Source organism: Mchenga conophoros, linkage group LG22 (assembly GCF_057382185.1).
Source record: "Mchenga conophoros isolate Kocher_MC1m ecotype Shallow Benthic linkage group LG22, M_conophoros_male_GT1.1, whole genome shotgun sequence".
NCBI lineage: Eukaryota > Metazoa > Chordata > Actinopteri > Cichliformes > Cichlidae > Mchenga > Mchenga conophoros.
The window spans coordinates 11,753,252-11,776,107 of record NC_140546.1 but is presented as its reverse complement, the minus strand read 5'-3'; the positions used below and the strand labels follow the sequence as shown (position 1 = coordinate 11,776,107).

The 22,856-nt window shown below is 40.7% G+C and overlaps 2 protein-coding genes across 5 annotated transcripts in view; both read left to right on the top strand.

Annotated features, from left to right (window-relative positions):
• kiaa0319l (KIAA0319-like ortholog) overlaps window positions 1-6,318 on the top strand; it is a 36,636-nt gene extending 30,318 nt beyond the window's left edge. For all 4 annotated transcript variants that reach the window (XM_085261500.1, XM_085261499.1, XM_085261498.1 and 1 more), the window contains 6 exons: window positions 141-300; window positions 434-576; window positions 1,958-2,080; window positions 2,332-2,422; window positions 2,530-2,621; window positions 3,351-6,318. In XM_085261500.1, coding sequence (XP_085117626.1) covers window positions 141-300; window positions 434-576; window positions 1,958-2,080; window positions 2,332-2,422; window positions 2,530-2,621; window positions 3,351-3,547 — 806 coding nt within the window. In that variant the 3' untranslated portion in view covers window positions 3,548-6,318. The remainder of the gene's footprint in view (window positions 1-140; window positions 301-433; window positions 577-1,957; window positions 2,081-2,331; window positions 2,423-2,529; window positions 2,622-3,350) is intronic.
• Window positions 6,319-8,183: 1,865 nt separating this feature from the next.
• cap1 (CAP, adenylate cyclase-associated protein 1 (yeast)) lies at window positions 8,184-22,804 on the top strand. The gene is made up of 13 exons (XM_085262725.1): window positions 8,184-8,336; window positions 13,981-14,085; window positions 15,050-15,150; window positions 15,677-15,754; window positions 16,178-16,321; window positions 17,572-17,657; window positions 18,185-18,290; window positions 18,891-19,074; window positions 19,544-19,725; window positions 19,854-19,977; window positions 20,159-20,241; window positions 20,586-20,729; window positions 21,587-22,804. The coding sequence occupies exons 2-13, from the start codon at window positions 13,983-13,985 to the stop codon at window positions 21,668-21,670; spliced, it is 1,419 nt and encodes a 472-aa protein (XP_085118851.1). The 5' UTR covers window positions 8,184-8,336; window positions 13,981-13,982; the 3' UTR covers window positions 21,671-22,804.
• The last annotated feature ends 52 nt before the right edge of the window (window positions 22,805-22,856 follow it).

Genomic DNA, 22,856 nt, shown 5'->3' with positions numbered 1-22,856 from the left:
TTGGCGCTCTGGACTCTCTCCCAGATTTCAGGGAGTCAGATGGATCCTGCAATCTGCCCGTTTTCCTCATGTCACTTTTTCCGTCTCACTGTCACCTCATGTGTCTTCCCTCTTCCCTATTTTTCCCATCTATCCATCAGACGTGCGGGAGCGGGACCTGGTGGAACTGGTGTTAGAGGTCTCCGTATCGCAGGTGTCCCAACGTCAGCGCGACATGCTGCTGCGACAGGTTGGGGTTTTACTGGGTGTGCTCGACAGCGACATCATTGTGCGAGAGATCAGTGCGTTTAATGAGCACAGGTGACTTTGTCTCCAGATTTTAGATAAGTGTGCAAACCTGATGATGAAAGTCATGAAACCAACTGTGAACAGAGCTGGAATTATCCTTTGACAGTTTGTTTGTTTGTTTTCCACCCTCTTCCTCCATTCTCAGTACTCGTTTGGTCTTCCTGGTGTCCGGAGGCCCAGGGCGCCCTCCGCTGTCGGGCCGTAATGTTGCACTCGGCCTGCGCAACAAACTGCGTAAACAGAAGAATGACTTCCTCATCTTCAAGGCCCGACGAGTGGATACAGTCAGTGAGTACCACATAAACGTTACGAAATGGAACAAGGAAAGGGGGAAAAGAGGTTTGATGCTTCTATGTTACAGCAGACTCTAAAATCCTTGGTTTTTGGACATTCAAGGTCACACTTGCATTGATTAATTTCTGATAAGCTCTTGAAATCATCAAGACAGTGTCTCCCAGTTTTGTTTTGTTTTTGCAAAAATGTAAAAATTTGTCCTATTATTAGATTCCTCCTAAAAATTCCTGGATCCATATTTTGATCTGCATTGACTCCTAAAATGAATCACTGCTAAGATGGGCCAGACCTCACTTCGGCTAAAAACTCCTCCTATGCCTGAATAGCTCTACAGCTTTGTCGCCAAATTGTAGCTGTGGGGAGGTTTCTCTCTTTAAGTTGATGAATTTTCTTTCATTAGCTGTCAACTGACTAAACCAATCAGTCGTTGCATGCTGTTTTTATGATGTAGATAAAGCATAGGTTTAATGCAGAAGAATAAATCTCACCGGATTCATCTTTGAAGACTAGATGTAACCCTGACCCATAATCTTATGTTTTGGGGGGTCGTTATTAGAAAAAGTATTTTGATGGGAGTCAGTTACAATGTCTATTCTTAAAATATCTATTCTTGTCTTTGATTTCCAATCTTTTGTCTTTTTTTTCAAAAGCCTAAAATCACAAATTTTGTCAGCAAAAGGTTAAAATAAGGCTTCATATCAGATCAATTTGATTTATCTCAAAAGTATGGAAATTACTTTTACAGCAGCTAAAATAATAAACACAGTCTGTAAAAAAACTAATGTAGCTCAATAAAACAGAATATAACAAAAAAGCTCAGTTTGATCAAACGGAAAGATTAAAGAGCTCCATTAAACAGAATTGAAACCAAAAATTCAAATAAGATTGATCAAAAAGTAAATAATTGAATACAAAATAACAAAATGGCTCTATAAGGTAAAACAAATGCACTAACACAAATAAAATAAAATAAATTAGAATGAAAATAAACTTACTAAATGTAGCAAAAATAACAACAGTAAAAATTTTCCTTGACATTAAAGTGTACACAGAGTGTAAAACATGGTGTATCGATCACAGAAAATGACTCAGTCCTCACAGGGTTATGTTTTTGAGTAATCCCACCTACAGACAAACTGAACTTATCACAGACACACTGTTTAATGCATAAACCATAAAAATCAGACTGCTATTATTCAGTCATGCTCGTGCAGTCTGCAGTCTTTGGCTCGGTTAATGATGCAAGGTCAAAGTTTTAGATTTCTTAGCTATTTCTAAGTCATATAAGTATTTCTTTAGCACTTTAAATCTGCTGTTTACCAAGTTTTAAAGCTCTGACGGTTTATTGAACATTGCTGTCGCTCTCCCTCCTCAGTCTGCCAGCTGAACTGCTCCGGCCACGGCGAGTGTGACTCATTCACGCGGCGCTGCGTCTGTCACCCTTTCTGGATGGAGAATTTTATCAGAGCTCAGTTCGGAGACGCAGAGAGCAACTGCGGTAAGAAGGGAGGCATTACAGTAAAATATAGAGTCGATAAACAAAAGTCAATAAATAATCAATTTTATTGTTGTGAAAATCTGACCCAGCAGATTATTATTTTAATTCTGTTTATAAGAATCAGAATAATCTCTGTCGCTGTATTCAGGGACGCACGGCGAGTCTTTTGTGAATTTGTTGTCGAAGCTGCATTACTTTAGAGCTGTTTTAATATTACACACTTTTTACCACATCATTTTTTCTGTTTTCAGAGTGGAGCGTGCTCTATGTGACGATAGCATCCTTTATGATTGTGGTTGCTGCGGCAACATTTGTATGGGGGATAGTTTGTTGCTGCAACAGGTGAGTTTTTTACCTAAATTCTTTTTTAATATTCTGTCAGGGTTATTGTTAAATAACTTTATGGGGGTAATGGTCATTGATTCCCTGTGTGTTTATTTTCCTGTAAGGCGTAAGAGCAAAGTGCGCAGGAGTAAAAGTCGATACAAAATGCTAGAAGCTGACGATCAGGACTGTTTGGAGCTGCAACTGCCAAGAGCTGGTAAGATGGACGAGTTCACGTAAACTCGCACCACCGCCTGCATTTAGCCTGTTAACACTCACAGAAACAGGCAGACAGTAAATTCTGCTGCGTCTGTATTTTGACTGGAACTTGAACATCTTGAATCAAATTTTATAGAGATAACAACGATACCAGTACTTCCTTACTTTGTAATATGATTGCATGCACAGCTACGGTTTTTCTTTTGTGTATTTTTCTAAGATTATTTGTTTGGGCCATTTTTTTTCCTTTATTAGATTAGATTAGGAAAGTATATAGACATGAAAGCGAGGGAATATGCAGAGCAAAGGCCTGCAAGTTGACCCGAGTCGATGCTTTTGGCCTTTGTGGCACATTGCAGCATGAGCTAAACACCGTTTTCCAACTTTAGCAAAACTTTTTTTTTTTTTTTGGTAAATGATGAGTGTGAATGTTGTTAGGTTAGTCATATTTACAGTTAATTTACCCAATGCCATTCAAAAATAACTGCCCAAATAAACACTGAAGGTGTTAACAAATGGTAAGACTCGACTTTTTTCTTGTGAAGATTTCTTTTGATAATTAACACTGATGTAAATGTTTAGCCAATGTTTCTATTTTAGCCACAATACAAAAAACTTGATGTTTCAAAGACGTTTCAAAGATGTTTTAAATTTTCTGCCTAGTCGATGTTTAGGACAGCTCCATCACACTGTTTCTTTCGCTTCTGTTCTCCTCTTTCTCGTTCAGCACGCCTGAAGCCTGTTCCTGCTCCCACTTCCTCTGCCCTCATGCACTCGGACTCTGACCTGGACAGTGACGAAGGGCAGGGCGGGATCCCGTGGACGGATCAGGAGCGCGGGCAGCTCCTGAGGCCTCAGAATGGCTCCCTGAGGAATGGCCAGGGGCCGGTGAGGGCCAAGAAGCAGAGAGAAGAGCAGCTATAGCAAGAGAGGAGGGGGGAGCTCACAGCTGCCCTCACACAGCTCTTCCCCTTCACGCCTCCTCTTTCCCCTTCGTTGGTCTTCAACACAAAAACCTCACACTTCTCCTCTGTGAAGACAGACTGGGAGATACCTGAGTTAGGAAGAGGGAGAGAGAAGGAGATGTTGGGACCGTGTTGTCCCACTGTCACAGAAAAAACACCACGATACTGAAGCTTCCCTGCACCCACACTGAGCCAGAACGACGTGAAAAAGAAACTGCCATTACACTGAGAACCAGGGGTGAGCACTGTGTTTTGAATGATATAAAATATTAATTAGACCCCTATTATTTAACACAGAGACATAAAGAATGTAGTGCTGCCCCTCTCCTGCTGCTGGCTTACAAAGGTTGGGAGACTGTGTGAGAGGAAGTAGCTCGAGTGACTTTTTAAGATGAGGAAAAACAAAACTGCTTCAATGACACGAAAACCAGCCACCTGGCACGCTAACACCTTGCCTCTTGTAGACACGCATGTACAAACACGTTGTATTCACGCCGTTTCAGGTCGACCTGATGCTACCAAACACTGCCATTTTTAAATTAATGGTTAACTTTGCTCTGATTGTTTCTGTTCATCTGAAGCATGACGGAGAGGAAAAGAAAAAAAAAGACAACCAACCAACAACCAAAACTGATCTGAGCTGCCAACGGCTCGGAGAAACCACCTCAGAAAATATTTTAAATAATTTATGTGCATGAAGAGCGACAGATTGCAGCTCTGGTACAACCTGATACGATCGGCTGCATGTTTGTATGTCAGCTGTATGTGTGGATTTCTGTGGCTGCTGTGCCAAAAGATGTTTCCTCAGAGCAGTTTGTATGCTTCTTTTTTGTTTTTTGCTTTTTTTTTATGTTTTTATGAACCCACAGAAGAGTCACAGTGTTGTAAGGTTTTATTCTCAAGGCTTCTCTGTGGATTAAATAACTGGAGTACACAACTGTAACAAAAGTGGTCTCAGTGAGGAAGGCAGTTGGGAGAAAGATGAAGAACAGGAGATTGAAGGACAGACCGCTGCTTCCTCATCACCTTTGGTAATGTGATGACTGCTTCAACCCTGAAGACCACAGAGTTTTTGTTACTGTTTTTACAAACAACCTTTTGGCTGTGATTAGACGTGGATGCACTTTGATTTTAATGTCTGCTGTCTCACTTTGTCTCTTGTTGGTTTAAAAAAAGGGAGAGGTTCGTATGTGACGGTTGGAAGTTGGGAGGTTCAGCCATAAACGCAGGACTTTGCGGTACTGAATATGTAGGAAGAATGTCCATCAGTAATGTAATTCTCATGCTTTACACTCATCTCCATGATGCAAGCAGCTCTAAATTTTGCAGACTCGCAGCACACTTGGACAAGCATGCTCATTTTTTAACAAACTGAATGTTTAAATCCATCAAAAAGCCAAGTCACAATATCATTTTTCTGGATTTAATGGTATTCATCCTCTTCAGTCTGACCATTAAAAGATCTTCTTTTAAAGTGATTTTGATGTTATGGAGTTGGAGTAAAAATCCACAGGCCCTGTGCTGTGCAAAAACATAGAAACACAGTGGGGGGTTTTTTTTTAGCAAGGTTAAAACAGTTAAATCAGTTTATTTCTTCCAGAGTTTTAATTTTTTAATTATAGTCAACTCTGTGTTTTTTGAACAGTGTCATTATTAGGTATACAGAAACATTAAGAGTTTGTACTCTAATGGTTGTAAAATTAAGATATCTTAAAGTTGATGGAGTGTTAAAGTTGGCCGGGAGATGCAGATTTCAAGCTGACTCGGATGTGAGGAAAATCTTTGAAAAGGTAAAATATGTTTTCTATTTTCTAATGCAAACTTACTTTAAGTATACGAGTGAGCTGCGCATCCGATCGGAGATAAAACTGTACTAAATCCCGAAAACAAATTATTTCTTCCCACGGACAGGACATAAGCAGGAGGTTAATCTGAAGGATGTTTGCGTACGCTTTGAGCAGATTACCAGAAATAAACCACGAACGGGGCCCAGCAGGAAGGCTTTGTTTGTTCATCAGCAGTAATCTGAGGTGTTTCTTGGCTGGACCGTACCGACAGACAAACTTTAGCAGAACGACTCTCCCCGACGTATCATCTCACAGTGTGATTGCTTTGCATGCAGAATGTGAAACAGACACATGTAAGTCCTCATCTGGAGGCACACTTTTCTATGTTCGTTGTTGAATGTTAAAAGGGTACATCATTGATTCAGGGTTTGTTTTTGGGTTGTTTTTTTTCTCAAATTACTGCAAAAAGTCATCTCATGCCGATGTTGGATCTGCTGCACTAAATGTGTTTTATTCGCACCTGCTGAATTTATCGGGCCATCTTTTTTTGACCTCCTGTGGGAGGCAAATTAAAATCAAGCACACCCAGGTGCCAGCAACGTCAAACCACTGAAAAAAATCTGTTGTCTTGTCTTGTTTTGGTTTTAGTTTTTTGGGGGTTTTTTTTTTTTTTGGAATAACAGCCAAATTGTTCTGATGGACTCATCTTTTTTTTTTTTTTTTTTTTTTTTTTTTGTCTCCAAAGCTCCTTTTACAGTTAAAAGGAGGACACAAAAATGTTGCGTTGTCTGCTGTTACGTTTGGGATTTGTTTAGATGCAAGTGAACTGACCTTGAGTCCACTGTGAAGGCAGAGATAAATGAGGAGAAACTGTTAAATGAAAGGGGTGTAATTGTTTTTGTTTTTAATATTTTATTATTAATAAAGTTTTAGTGAAGGATGACCCCTTCTTTTGTTCTGTGATCCTGCTGATGCAACTGGATAATGTGTAAATTAAAGTTAAAAAACAAAAAAACAGTGTTGGCTTGTTCTTGCTTTGTGTAATCTGAACAAAATTACCTCTGATTAAGGTAAAAAAAACCCAAACTTTTATTCTTTTTTTTTTTCTCTGTGCTTTCTCTGTGTCTTTGTATTAGTTGTTTTTCTCCACAGCCTGCACAATTCAAAGGAAACTCCTTTGTGTGATCTGAGAAAACTTTGTGGGAAAAAGTTTTGCCTGGATAAAACTTTTGACGAGTTTGTTTTACTCTGAAATGGAGATGAGTCATTTTTTTATATTACACAAAAATTCTGCTTCATCACCTGGTTGGGAAAGAAAATCTAATTTCTTTGTTGCGCATTCATTACATATTATAGGGTTGGTATAACATTTACTTTTCTGATTACAGGGGATCCAAACACCCGTGTATCGGACTGATCCTCTGGTTGGTCTTTTCATTTACTTTTATAAGCCTGCTGCCCTCGATGGTTTGTCCTTTGCACATTTTGGGAGATAATGGAGTCCTTAAAAGATTATAATCGAGATCTCCCTTCTCTGTCCTGTTATTCCTCCTCACTGTGGATCGATGCCTGTTTATAACACTTCCTATCACTGGATGGATATTTATTCTTAAGACTAGACAAGTGACATGTAAGATAAATACAAATGTGCTTTTAGGTGATCTCTGTGAAAATGGGACTTCTTTTTTGAAATCTTTATTTCGGCCAAAAAAAATAAGGTAAATAAGAAGACAGGATAAATATTTGCATGTTTTCAACGTCTCTGCAGTCAAAGTTTTGCTTCTTTTCTCAACTATTCGCAAATACAGTGTCTTAAACATGAAATGGGACAAATCATGAATGTGCAGCTGACAAATCTGTGTGATGCTATCATGTCGATATGGACCAAGATCTCTCAGGAATGTTTCCAGCACCTCCAATTTCACATGAATACAGTGTCTTAAACATGGGACTATAGAGAATTTATATTTATGTTATCATAATGTTTGTTTGTTTGTTTTTTCACTTAAATTTGAGTTAATTCGCAGAAGTATGATAGTGACTCTGACCACCAGCTTTCTTCAGTGAGTGAATGAGTGTGTGGTGCTGATGATCCACAGCCACACTCCAGGATGGGGGCCTCTCAGGAAACCTGGGAAAGACTCAAAGAGGCTCCAGCTCCAGCAACACTTGTAGTGTAAAGAACAGCTTTATCACTTGACCAAGTAATAATTAATACTTGGCACGACAAGTGTTGCTGGAGCTGGGCCTTTTCAGATTCTCCATTCACACTGGAAGCAGGTGAAGTGCTAAAAGCATCTTTAGTGACTCCACACAGACCATATATAAATATATTTGTTTGTTTGAATATTTGTGGGAATAACTAAGGGGGGTTATTATATCCCGTTCTGTATAAAACAAACGCTAGATTGTTTGGTTATAACAATAAGAACCCTTAGTTGTCGCCCTTATTTGAATCAGTGAAGTCACTTCATTGCTTTTGTGCACATTTACACAGTTGTGTCCATGTTTTCTGTATGTGTGACAGCTTTTTTCCAGTCTGTAAAGTGGGGCAAACATGCCCAGACAAGAAAAAACGCACCACATGAAATACACAACTCTGCGTGTTTTTCCTGCAAATGTTCGGAGGAACATCTCCTTTAGAGGCGCTGCCTCTTCTGTTATTTTTATGATGTCATATCTCACTGCCTGCAGATATGTTGTTACGAGGGGAAGAAAAGTACTTAGTTCTTCTATGTTTTCCCCTCTGCCTCTCTTCGTATATTGCTGCCCTCTGCCTCTCGCACTCCTTATATGGGAAAGGAATTAGTTGCGCGAACAAGGGCGGAAACGTGGCGCGGTGAGCGCTGGGTAAATTCAGCGACATACAGGAAGAAAGAGACGAAGCCCAGTCTGCTTACTGCACACTCCCACAGCAGCGACAACATAAAGGACCGAATCACTGCTCGACCAGTTTAGCAGGTAAGCAGCCGGTGTGCTGTCCTTTTTGGTATTTGCACTGCGGGGTTTGTGACTCGATTTACGGCTTTCTGCAGAAGCGGAAAATCAAATCTGAGACGAGAGAGAGAGAGAGAGAGAGCGCACAGCCGCTTCCTCCTTCACCGAGAATCATTCAGAAATTACATCTTGAGTTGGGTGTGATGCTAACGCAGCCGGCTAGCCGAGGTTAGCCGCAAAAGCTGACGCTGGTCTGACTTAAATCGTTAACATGTCTGCAGCCCTGTAGTCAGCCTTTACTTCGTCTTGCTGTGCTCTCTTATTAAAAGTGGAAACTTCTCTTTTTAGTCTTTTTTTCTTCCCTTTCCTCCTCTGCAGAGTAGTGCAGCATTAGCTGACACAGGGAGGGGTGTGTGTGTGTCTCAGAGGAGAGAGAGAGAGGAAAAAAATCCAGGAAATAGTCAAACTGACAGCAGACGCTCAACGGCAGGGAGGGGACGTATAAAAACACCACCCCAGCTTTTTTAAATATGTGTCGACTTTGAATAAGGTGGTGTAATTAAAAAAAAAAAAAAGGTTTATCTGGGGTTACGTTAGCTAGCTCTGGTTGTCGGCGTTGGTGTTGTGGCACATTTTGTACCCCCTTTAAATAATTTCTAAGCGGTGTAACGGCTCTTCAGGACGGCTTAACGCTATTTCCTAATCTGTAACTCTTCAGGACACTATAACGTTACTTGAGAAAGGTGTTTCTTAACCTCAAGAGCCACGAGTACACAATAAAACTGTTTAACTGAGGTTTGAGTGGTGGGGCTAAAGTTGTAACGGCTAGCTTTAGCCGGTGATCGCATTATCAGCAGCGGCTTGAGCGCGATTTGTTTGAGCTTTGAGCCCACCGAAGTAGGTCTGGAAGGGCGCCCTGCTTTCCATGTCTGCCACGGTTACAAACAGTGTTTCCCTATGCAAATAGATTTGGAAGAAAAGCTAAGGTTGCAAATGCAGGAGTGGACGCTCGCTCCTTTATGTCTGGACGTCTTGCCCCCAGGCAGACACACAAACCCTCACACAGGCCTAACTAACCTACTTCACTGCCCCTGCGTGCTGATGGGAGCTCTGTGCACAACATTTCTTCCATATAGACAACAAATGAGGTCGATGAGATCAGTTTGATAGGGTTATAGGCAGATTTCAGATTTTTAGTTACAAAGGTATTATTCATTAGTACAATACACTAGAGGACTAATGAGAGACTGCCACTCCTCATCTAAAGACTACTTGGAATTTGTAGTCAGACGTTAAGATTTTGCATAGACTGGGGTCACTATTTGCAAGGAGACAGGTAGATTCATTTTAAGCTAATTTCCCATAGTGCACTGCGTGGAAATGTACAAAAAGCTAAAGTTGCTTAAGGCAGGCTTTTGGCCACACCTGCTCTTGTTTGTGCAGTGGTTTGTTCTGAAAAACCAGCCCAAAAGGGAATAAAAAGGGGAGTAAATGCACCTGTTGGTTGTTGATAGTACTAATGTGTTTGAGTTTTAATATTTGCATAAGTTGAGACAACAAAAAAAGAAATGCAATATGTAAACTACGTGAGGAAGACCATGCTGATTGAGCTTTATGATCACTTTACACCAAATGATTGAGATAAGAGCATGCAACAACTTTACAAAACTCCCAGTTTTATTGCAGCATCAGTCATTTGTTTGCACTGTTTGAAAGTGTGCCTTCATACTCCTGGTATGAACTACAAGCTTCTATAATTGTACATGCTACAGATTTAGCTTTAATCTAAGGAAAACAGAACTGAAGGAATGACTCCCTGGCTGCCGTCACGTCTCTGGTTTTGTCTTCGTCTGTAGCGTTTCCTTGGTGGTCAGCACTTGGCCCGAGCCTACGCCGCCACTTTGCTTTGGTGCACATAAAAATAAGCATTTGAAGTGAAGTAACTGGGCATAAAGTAAACTCAAATGTGCTTTGCTCTGGGATTTGCAATTTGCTAGATATGGATAAAGTTTGTTAGTGTTGGTGTAAACAACAGTTAGCCATCTACAGGGCTGGGTTTGTGTTGTTGTTGTTTTTTTCCAGCTGTTACACCATTTAGGGGCTGCTCCCTCCCTGTGCTGCAGGTGAGTCATGTCTCATGAGACCAGGAAGTGCTGGACTCTGGTATATGCAGGTATAAATGCTCACTGCCGTGGTGCTAAACAGAATGTGGGTCAAGGGTAGAGAGGGCTTTTGTTTCCTGCTGTGATCTAATTCATCTCAGAGTCTGCTGCACAAATTAATGCGTAACTCTCTGTGAAAGACAGAGGAAAAGGGGAAGTTTAGGTATTGTGTGCTTCTTATTCAGTCTGCTGTAAAAGGAAGAAATAGTGCAGTCTTTTAAAAATAACTTCATGTAATGTCTTGCCACCTCACCTGCTGATAACTCTATTGAATGGATTCACCTAACAGCCTCAGGGTTGATATAATGCATAACTGCCTCTCCTATTTAATGATCAGAAATCAAGTCGAAAGGCTGATTTTTAGTGATGCAGTATTTTACCTTTATTTAACCAGGAAGTCTGACTGAGGTAGGAGTCATGCAGACTCAAAGCATTATTAAAACTGCAACAAATGCAACATAAAATATCAGATCCACACATGATACACACCCACATACACAATAAGTTGGTTCTTAAGGAAAAAGATCCATGCATCTTGTTCACCATGTTCCTTATGATGGTTTTAAACTTAAACAAGCTTTTGCATTTTTTTTTTTTTTTTTAAGTTTAAGATGTGGGGTAAGAAAATGCTGTTGTCATCAGATCTGTCTAAAACCTCAGCAGATGAACAATCAGCTGTTTGGAAGGGAAAAAAGAAGTATACAAAGTTAAACTAAATGGCTGCTTGAGTGACCATAACTCAAATCTCAAAATAGTTACTGATTATTTTGCTGCTGATAAACCGATGAGTGACTGTGGCTAATTGGAACAGTATTGAACACCCATTGATATGACTTCAGAGCATCTTCAGAGTGCCGCTTCTCAACATGAAGGATTTTATAAGCTGGTCACAGCCAAAAATTTAACATCTCGGTCATTTGATATGTAAAGATTTCACTGAGGAGTGAAAGTGAGATGTTGGCTGCAGCATTATCTTGCTCATTAGTGAGAGTGGTCTGTGTGGATCCATTCAGCGACAGCCAGGTATAAGGACCCGAGACTGGAGGGGCTCTCAGTGGCCCAGGTAAGGGCAGTGTCAGCTTTCAGCTGCCTCATGTAATGTTAGCCTTTCTCTTCAGGTGTGCGTCTGGATCTGTGAGTACTCCTTTATGTGTTAGACTTGGATTGGAGTCAGTTACGGTAATCATGTCTTTTGAATAGTTAAATCAGGAGTGTGCATGTTTTTTTGCTTCAAAGGTGCTGCTGACCTTAAGTTGTTTTCTTGTGCGATGTACCTGGATGTTTAAAACTCATAGCTGGGATCTCTCTGTAGTAACTCGCAACGATCTACATAGCTTTACGCAGCAAGTTCTGGCCTGCTCTTCCTCTTTTGTTACTCAACCTCAACACTAATAGGTGGATTTTTCTGTGACTTCCTTAAAGCTTGCAAATGAGCATATTTACATCTTTTGGCTCAATTTATTCAAACAGTCGAGGGTTCTGTCCTTGTGGCCGATTCGGCACAAAACCTTCATTATGTCTGTGCAGACGGTTTGATTCCCAGCTGAAATTCACTCTGTGCTGTTTCTTAATGGGAGGATTTTATCATCTCATGACATCATTGTTAGTAAAGTAGTCATTACTGTTATACTCCAAAGGTGGAAATGTGGGTGTAGGGTTGTCCAGAAAAAATGTGCCAAAATCACATTTGATTGTGTGATGCCTAAGCATCAGGCAGTGTTTTGTTTTTTTTAATTAAATATTTAAATAGCGCTCCGTTTCGGAGGAAGTAAGACAAATTAAAACAGACAAAACTTAAGAGTTTACCTGAAGTTGTTGAGCTACATGTCATCACTAATGAAAGCGCCTAACCTTTCAGAGTCCTTTCTCGTTGCCAAAGAAAGAGGCGACAATGTAACCCTTGTCATAAAAATGCTGGACAATCGGAAGCTATCTGGTGGTTGCCAGGTAGTGACTGACTGGTCTTCAGACCTGACTGAAGCTTCAGTATATGTGCAGGTGATCTATGTGAGCCCAAAAAATTCAGGCTTTAGAGTACTCTAAATACTCAGTTTTTCCTAATATTGGCTCTTGGTGACATCATTGGCTTCATAGTGTAGTTAACACATTCACCTTACGCACAAATGGTCCTGGGTTTGACATCCAGATTTTAAAATCACAAATGGTTGTGATTTTAAAGTCACAACCATAAAAAAAGGAGAGGAATAAAATGTTAAAAGTTTAACAGTGTATAGGTGTTGCTTTAGCAGCTGGTGCATTTTGGAGCAGTGACTCCGTGGATGTCCCCACAGAGCCTTGGGCTCAGGACTGATGGAATTTACACCACATGAACGCAAGCAGACAGTCGTGTACTCATGGAAACTTTAACCTGTGGTTAAAGTAACCTAGGGGTTAAGAGTAGAGGCTAATCTCTTTATCTAGTACTCCTGTGAAGCTAGTACTGTCTGGTTTGTAGCAAGACAGAAAATTCATGATTACAATTTAAATCTGTTGTTGTGGTCATTGATTAATAGTGGTGTGGAGGGTACATTATATTGAGGATGAGGTCTAATTAACTTGAGGGATTTATTTATTAAATGAATAAATAAATGTCAGCACTATGTCAGATGGGGGAAGGATCCAACTGTTTGCCGTATGTGGTTGAAATGTTAGTTGTGACCTGTAGGAGGTTGTTATGCACGCAAAATGTTGTTAAAGCTTTTAAAGTTTCTGCAAAAGCACCTGTTGGAGACCTGTTGGATTAAGCAATAAATGCTTTGTTTAGTTTTAGGAGAAAAAGAAAAGCTTCAAATGATCCGCCACTGATTTTATCCTATATTATAATTATTAATATTGATAATCAGAAACATCAGTTTTTTTGGACTGTTTTCCCCACACAGTTTCTGGACAATATTGCTATGAAGGAGTTTAAGAGCAGCAATAGAAGAGCCCTTCTATTCTATTGCTGATATTCTATTGCAACATGATCTAAACCTGAAATATGGGACTTGTTGAAGTAAATGCACACATGTAAACTTGTTTCTGGTACAAAAGACAAATATGGGCAGCATTCAGAGCACTGTTGCTGTTTTTAATTTTTTTTAAAAATTGCATTGTAGTTTTAACACAACAAAAACAGGTTCTGGGATCGCAATACTGAATAAAGTTGTTTTTTCGAATCGAAACTGATGAAGGATAAACTGAATGGCAGTTAGTGATTCAGTTTAATGTAGTTCTGCACTACAGAATTTCCCAGAGGAACCCACCCGAGGGATTAATAAAGTTCCATCTAATCTACTTCACTAATGTAGGTTCAGATTGATGCAAGCAAGCACTTCTAAAGAAATGCATCCTCCTGTCTATGTTACTGTTGACTGTATATAAATAGGACGGATCAATGATCATTTTCTATCATGATTTCTTTCTTCCTGTGTTTTAGTCCCTGGGACTTCTCTCCCAATAGTGGTAGCCAGCGTGACACAGCTAACCTTTTTATCAAACACAAAAATGTCCTCTCTTTCTGACAGGTATGGCAGAGTTGGCGAGTCTGGTGCAGCGGTTGGAGGTGGCGGTGGGCCGCCTGGAGGCCATGTCAGGCCCTGGAGGCAGCGCTGGAGGTTCAGATGGAGGAGGTATTACTGTTAAAGAATACACTGAATAATATGTGTAGAGATCAGTGAGTGAAGTTTGCATTAATACATGAAAATGTATCACTGCGCTGAAGTCAGCTTCTGGCAGTGTGGACAGCGAAACCGGAGCCTTTTTGAAAACGATGACAGATTTTAGTCATGTGATGCAGTCATGTGACCAATTAAACTAAGATAGCGGAGGGCATTATATAGCTGTTGTTTTGTTTGCGCTCAATTTTGACAGCCCTATTAAAGATTAATATCAGTTTGTAAATGCTCCAGATAGCTTTTCTTCAAATTCTTTAATTCTCACTCACTTTTGCAACTTTGTACTTTTGTGTTACTCACAGCAACAACTCCACCTCATTGTTAGTCCATTTAAAAAACTGTGCTGAAGTCAGCTTCTGAGCTCACAAAAGCCACTAGATTATTTGACTGAGTGGGGTCATTTATCACTAAAATGTTCTGATGTTGATAATTATGGCTTTCAGTCAGTTACTGTTGGCGTTTGCAGCTAGGCTTCTGCAGCGGTAGATTTAGCTGCTCTTGGTGTGTTAGCCATGGTTCACTGCAATGTGTTGCTGTGCTGAGCGTTACTTGGGGAATTTCATGCAGATTAGACCCAAGTAGTTGTTAGTAAAGATATCAGTTCCACATTAATGTAATGTAAATGGTAAATGCACTATAGCGCTTTACTTAGTCCCTAAGGACCCCAAAGCTTTATACTACATTCATCCACCCATTCACACTGGGGATGGCAAGCTACATTGTAGCCACAGCTGCCCTGGGGCGCACTGACAGAGGCGAGGCTGCCGGACACTGGCGGCACCGGGCCCTCTGACCACCACCAGTAGGCAACGGGTGAAGTGTCTTGCCCAAGGACACAACAACCGAAACTGTCCAAGCCGGGGCTTTAATCTTTACATGTATTTCTTTTTAATCCCCGTGGTCTTCTTTATCTTTGCAGCTGTATCTGCGCACGTCGAGGGCTTCGATGAGATCATCAAGGGTCCTCTGGCGGAGTACCTCTCCCTCAGCCAGAAGATAGGGGGCGACGTCCAGAAACATGTAGGTCACAAGTTCAGACATTACACATTTACATGAGGCATTGGTCACCAGTCCTACTGGAGCTGAGTTTAATTCTTTCCTAGGAAAGATGATTCCTGAAAGGTTACTTTAACTGCAGCAGCCATTGTAGAAATATTTACTGTCTACAAGTAAACGTTTCTTCTTTCCTGATGAGCACATTGCAGTGTATCTTGGTTTTTTGCCTCCACCTGCAGATCAGAAGAGCAGGTGCAGCCTGTGGAAGGACTAACGCAGCCTTTTGTTTGTGCTTCATGCAAAACTCTGCAGGGAATCTCGTAATTGCAGTTGACGCTGCTGATTTAATCGCTTCTTTTATACAGCATTGTTTTACATTTACAGTGATATTCCTCATTTTCCAAGTCCATGATTTTTTTTTTTTTTTTTTTCCCCTGCTGGCAAGACTTGAATATTTCTAAATAAAAGCAGTTTCTGTTAAGTGTTCGTGAAAGATGATTAAAAAATGGCACAATGATAAATTAATGTAACATTTCTTTCCCTCTTTTAGGCAGAAATGATGAAGCAGGGGTTCACCACTGAGAGACAGCTTCTCATCACAGCCTCCACTTCCCAGAAGCCCTCTGATGTGAGTTAAACACACTCCGTAAAACTTTAAGTTGAGCAAGCACCGCATTGATTGATCAATTTCAACTTTGTGCATTATTTATTGTGTTCGTCTGCAGTTTAAATGGACGAACCCTTCTTTCTTTTTCCCTCTCTGTACAGGTTCTGTGTTGTGATATTTCTGCCTCATTTTATTTCGATTTAAAAATCTGCTGTAAAGATTAAATATTCAAGCTCGGCTTAGTTGTGATGGAGAAAGCTTAGTGGGATTATTGGCCTTGTTAATTTGCTTCAGAAGTTGGAGAATTTGAAGAGGGTTTTTTTTCTTTCTTCTTCTTCCTTTTTCTTTTTTCCTCGAGTTGTGACTCAATTCTATACAAATTCTTAAGTTTCAGGTATCTGCTGATATCGAGTGCTAAACTTTTGTCCTTTTTCGACTCTTCAGGCAGTTTTGACGACTCTCCTGCAGCCCGTGTCCAGCGTGATCCAGCAGGTGCAGGCGTTTCGGGAGCAGAACCGCAGCTCGCCGTTGTTCAACCACCTCTCCGCTGTCAGCGAGAGTGTGCCTGCCCTTGGATGGGTTGCCATGGTGAGTCCAGGGGCTGAGAGAGGTTAACGGGTAGGAAAAGAGCCGTTTTGGCACCACTCTGTGTATGTGGATAAATGAGTGTATAATGGGCGGAAACAGGCCTCTCTTTGATTCTGTCAACAGTCTCTGATGAGCGACGGTTTCTTGGCTGACGTTAAAGCACCAACAACAGAGCTTTGCTGTTACAGTAAATGATTCATTCATTGTTTGCTGTTGTGTTTTTTGAGACTTATGAATAATGGATCAGATTTTCAGATACACATGATGAATGTCTTCATTCTCTGTCCGCCTACCTCTGTATCCTTAAACTTCTCATTTGCTTTGCAAAACATTTGTGACAGCAGTACATATTTCAGAAGAACAGTCATTCTTTTTTCTTTATTGCTAATGAGAGCTAGACAAGGAAGCTGATTAACTGATTAATACGTCTTTATCTTAGTTATTTATTTTTTTAGTCATGTTGAGACTGATTTTTTTTTACCTTTGGACAAAGCCTCTTTTTGCAAAGATTGTGGGTGTAGCTTTATAGCAGTAGGATGGATTAGTCTTTAATTAAAGGCTTCACTTGTGGGGAAGCAAAGATTTTAAGTTCTCAAAATGTTGAGCTTTAGTTTTATACTTCCCCTTTCTTTAAACATACCTGACTCCTCTGCATCCATTTAATCCGACTCTAAAAGACAGACAGGAAAAACCTGGCCCACAGAGTCCTAAAGGAAAACAAAACATTAAGGGGCAGGAGGCATGTCAAAGCAAATGACTGCAGTGATTCTCCACTGCTGTTTAAGTTGATTTTAATACTGTTTATTTCATCAAGTGACCTCTTTAGTGGTACATGTCAGGTAGGGATCTACCAGCAATCTAAATGCTGACATGGTGCTTGTGCTTTTAAATTGTTAGCTACAGGTTACAATTAAAATCTTACTAAGTTCAAACTTAGTTATCCAGTGTTTGGGGTTTTTGTTTGTTTGTTTTTTGTTTTAACGTTCTCTGTGGACATTTGGACTAAGTGGTTTCCTACCCATGATATACGAGATAAGACTGGCTCTATTTATCCCAAAATTTGGGGAAGTTCCTGTGTTACCGCAGCCAAGAACACTAAGTACAACCTAGATCAAAATGCTTAAACAAAGTGGACTGGACTGCTCAATATAATAAAAGCAATATGACAAAACAAACTGGCTCAGTTAGGCAAAAACTACACACAGGGTATGTTTTACGAAATGAATCTAAACCTTTTTACTTCGTGTCAGGCTCCCAAACCAGGCCCGTACGTTAAGGAGATGCAGGACGCCGCCACGTTCTACACCAACCGTGTGCTGAAGGACTACAAGGACAAGTCAGTAAAACCTCCATTATTAAAGCCTGTTTCCCTCATTGTCCGCAGCAGATGGGCCGTCCAAATTTAATTTGTATACAAAGCTGCTGGGATTTCTTCCAGTTTGTTCTTATCATTTTAAACTGTATCATATGTTTTTATTTTTTATGTTGAATCTAATAAACAAAAGGGTCAAAAGAACTTTTAAATGCAGCCAAACGGTTTGCTCGACCCATCTGTCTTCCATCCTTTCTTTTCCTTTTTCAAGTTATGGTGCCCCATGGTTTTACTGAGTCAGCACTGCCACATGATACACTGAAGCATGTCGGTGGCAGACTTCCTGGGTTTAAACTTGTAATAAAAGCCTGAAAGTGAGGCAGACTGTTTGTGCTCTCAGCTCGTGTTCACATGTCATACAGCAGGCAGGCAAATTGCACAATGAGAAAATCTGAAATAAAAAAAATAAAGTTGTGTTGAGTTCTAAGTAAAGGAAGAAAAACTGCTAGAGCTAAAAAACGATGCCATAAAATCATATGTCGTCTTCACAGGGACAAGGTGCATGTGGACTGGGTGAAAGCCTACATCTCCATCTGGACTGCGTTGCAGCATTACATCAAAGAGCAACACACCACCGGACTGACCTGGAGCAAGACTGTGAGTTTCCAAAGGAAGGAGGAGGAGGAGAGAAAAAAAATTAAAAAAAAGGAAATTACTGCAACTTGAAACATAAAAAGCAGCTCTCAAATGATCAAATGCAACCTGACTCATGAATTAACACATTTACCTTAGGGCCAGTTTTACTAATACTTTGTGCCAGAGCAAACTGGTCTTTGGCATTAGAGAAAATTGTACTGTCTGTACTTAGAGTTATAAGGTTGCATGATTTCTGCAGCTTGCCCTGTTGCATATGTATTTCTGGGACTTCCTTTCTTGTGGTGCACAATGAAGGAAAAGCAGGAGCTTTTAGGGTACAAAACAATCCTGAAACTGAACTTGAGCTCTGTTTTTGCTAAACTAAATTTAGCCCTTCAGAATAAACTTTATTTTTGTTTACACACAAAGTTGAGGCAAACACAGGGAGAAGTGGTGTAACTGCCCCTGATATGCAAACAGTCCTGTTTTAAATTATAGAGGGGAGAATTACTCCAGAGTTTGTCTCGTGAGTGTGCTCTCCTTTGTCTGCTTTAAAGGCTAAAAGTGTGTCCTTCATGACCTCATTCACCCTGTTAACCGTTTTCTTCTCTTCTTCCTCAGGGTGCAGTAGCTTCAGCCGGTGCTGCTCCACGCAGCGCTCCTGCTGGCGGTCCTCCCCCACCTCCCCCTGGACCCCCTCCTCCCGCTGACCTGAGCGGACCCACTGGCGGCGCTGGGGACGCCGGTGCTGATAATCGGAACGCCCTGTTCGCCTCCATCAACAAGGGGTCTGACATCACCCGGGGTGGGTAGCTACAGCTCCAACCAACAGTGATGAGAGGAGCTGATACTTTTTTTTTTTTTTTTCTGGCCTCAATTTTGAGGATTTGAGTGCAGCAGTAGTCATGTAGCAGAGCTACATGAATCAATACAAAAAGGCTTTGTTGATGTAAATCATATAAAGGAGTCTCTGGTCCTTCTTTCCTTTTGTTAATCATTACTCTATGTGAGGAGTAGTAATCAGTATTGATGAACCTCTCTGGACAAATAAGTTGATGGGAGAACGTGGTATGAAGGGCAGACAGTGTATTAAGACGGACCTTTTTATTTCAGTTATAATCTTTTATGCTCATTTACACTTACTAATATATGGGTTCTATTCCTTTTATTTATTTATTTTTGTTATCACATAAATTAGATGTGCTTTGGATTAAGTAACGCTCCCTCTCTCTCAGACTAACAGTGCATGTTTCATCTCTCCCTGACCCCTGCAGGACTAAAACATGTGTCCGATAACCAGAAGACCCACAAGAACCCCAACCTGAGGAGTCAGGGCGCTCCAGTGCGCTCTGGACCAAAACCCTTCGCTTCAAGCGCCGCCAGACCTGCTGCATCTGCCACACCAACCCGTACGCTCCCCCCTGTGCTGGAGCTGGAAGGAAAGAAGTGGAAAGTGGTACGTTGAAGGGGCCAAAATGACCAGAATAGATTTTTAAACTTGCTTCTGGCTCAGACAAACAGACCTTCTTTTTTTTTTTTTTTTCTTAATTCTTTTTCTCTGTTTTCTTAACTTGCTTTCTGCAGGAGAACCAGGAGGATGCTCAGAACCTGGTGATCAGCGACACTGAGCTGAAGCAAGTGGTTTATGCTTTCAAGTGTAACAAGAGCACCCTGCAGGTCAAGGGCAAAATCAACTCCATCACTTTAGGTAAGAAAGGAAACTCACTCCTCAGAAACACACACGTCGAGGGCTCTCGTATTGCCCCTGATATAATGCCCAAACATTTATTTATATTTGCCGACACAGCCGCCATAAGTGAATAAAAGGCAGAAGAATGAGCTCGGTGCTTAGAGTCTCTTAAATATACTTATTTATTTTTCTCTGACAGACAACTGTAAGAAAATGGGCCTGGTGTTTGATGATGTTGTGGGCATCGTGGAGATGATTAACTGCAAGGATGTCAAGATCCAGGTGTGATTATTTTATTTTATTTTATTTTGTTTCTTTTCACTGTTTGTTGCATTTCATGAGATCACTGAATGATTTTTGCTGCCCCGTCATTCTTCGGCTCTTTGTAGTTTCTCTGCTGAGGATTTATACATTTTTCATGAGCTCTGTTTATTATTCATGTAGTTAAATATTGGAAACTACAAGCTGCTCAGTTTTTGGCAGCTTCACTGTCAGCTGGGTGCAGTGTTGGGCTTGAGGAGATTTGTAGAAGCTGATTGTAGATCGGCATTGTGTATCATCTACCTGATAAAGTTACTGGCTTTTAGCCAAAGGGTCTACTGTTTATTTTTTCCTTTTGTTTCCAGGTTATGGGGAAGGTCCCAACTATCTCCATCAACAAGACAGATGGCTGCCACATTTATCTGAGCAAGGACTCTCTGAAGTGTGAGATCATCAGCGCCAAGAGCTCAGAGATGAACGTGCTGGTACCCAACAAAGATGGAGAGTTTGTGAGTATCTCTGATTTCATTTGTTTAGCAGAGGAAGTTTAACGTGACACAAACAGGACCTCACCTGACTGTGATAAGAAACCTTACTGCTTCTGTAAACCTTATGGGGTATTTTTGGCTTTGTAAATGCTGTCATCACTAAGTTTTCAGTGCTGCTGCTTTTATTTAATCCTTATTTCAACCAGAAAGTCAATTGAGATTAACATCTGTTTCTCACGGAAGACCTGGACAAGTAGGCACATACCTCAAGTTAAAAATCAAATATACTATGAAAATAAAGTGAAAGTCAATCGAATAATACAAATAGAAGGAGCAGTAAGTCTTTATGAGAGCTTTGAGCTCTCCTGGGTAGACAAACACGTTCAGCCTCGTTAGGTACTTGTTAGTGTCTGTGAGGCAAGCGTCACATCAATTATGAATTTCTCTATAAAAGGTCTTGGATAAAAGTCCAGCCTTGCAGAAGTTTGAAGTCAAAGTCGTTAACATGCAAACGGTCACATTGGTCCAGCGAGTAGTGTGCATTTGATCTTTTGAGCTGCTTTCAGCTTCGCATGCGCGGCATGTTTAATTAGACCATGAAGTGTTCCTTGAACTGTGCATCTTTGAGCAGGTTTGTGGTGTAGTTGCTTTTAGGATTTTTGTTAAATAATGAGAACATGAGGTTAAGAGCAAGGGGGCAAAGCTCTCCCATCCTCGTTTTAGTGCTGCTAGGAACCTTTGACCAGAACAGCCCGTTTATCGAGTCTTCATCCTGAGCCGAGCTGATCAGCTGCTGACTATAAACGACAAGAATTCAAAGCTGGTCTGAAAAAGCTTGTTGATCTGACAAAAAACCCCTGTGTGTCTCTCCCTTTCAGACGGAGATCCCTGTACCAGAGCAGTTCAAGACAGTCTGGGACGGCAGTAAGCTCGTCACCACAGCAACAGAGATCGCCGGATAAACTAGGGCAGCATATTAAAACGGCCGCCCCTCCTCAACGCCATCCCCACTCGTCTATTTTAATTTTTTTTTTTTTTGCAGAGTCCTGTCTGACTGATCGACAACCCCACCAGCTAACTCTCACACTGTACACTGAGATTCAGACCTTTCCCCTTCTTCCTTATCAGCCAATCACAGTTTAAACTGTTCCTTCTGTAAGCCAATTAGAGGGCTGCTTGCCTTATCTGGAGCAGATCCTCCAGCCAATCAGCAGGGAGCAGCTTGTCATTCAAATTAGGGTTTCCCTGCAAGCACTTGAAAAGAGTTTTGCCAACAGCTGGGAAGCTCTGTATGCTTTTTTTTTTTTTTTTTTTTTTAATTTATCTGGATGATGCTGAGCAAATTTTAGAATAGGCAATGTTGATTCCTCTGCAGCCAATCAGGCTCATTTCTTTCCCTTCTTCCTGGTCAGCTGGGGGGCTGGCGTGTTTAAGTTGTGGCCTCAAGGTTTCTCTTCCATTATATGCAATTCACTGGTGAAGCACTCGTCAAAAAGAGCCCTCTTTAAAGAGGATAAAGGCATCCATATCATCTCCACTGATGACTGCAACCATGAGACTCATAGTGGATAATGGTGTAAAACAAGTTCTCTGAGCACATAAAACCAGAGTAAAAGCAAGCTGTGCAAAAACATTCTCTCTTAAATCATTTTTAAAGCATAAATCCATCTAGATGATGATGTTTGAACGGTTTAAAGTACGTTTTCACTTAAATCTACACAGGACATTCCTGAATGAAAGGAAAAAAAACATTCCATGTTAGGAGGCATTTAAGAAAAGTGTGATAAAGAGCAAAGATGTTGGAAGTCGGTGGAAGTGAATTTTAAAAAGTAAAGGAAAACAGACTGGAGTAAATGATTGGAAACACCTGCTGTAATCACCTGTACAGCTATGAATAGTCTTTGAATATCAGCCTGACCATCAGCATCCTGCTCCTTCTCATGTCTGCAGCTCGCGTAGCTGTGGAGCTCTTCGCTGAATTTTCTTTTGTCTCTTGTTTTTGTTTACCACTTTAATTTCTCTTCTTTGGGGGGGTCCAAACTCAAATCTGCTCATTAGTACTGGAGACATCATTAAAAATGTTGCAATAAATCCAAGTATATGGGTGTCTTTATTTTGATGTTTTATTTGTACAGAAGCATTATTTCA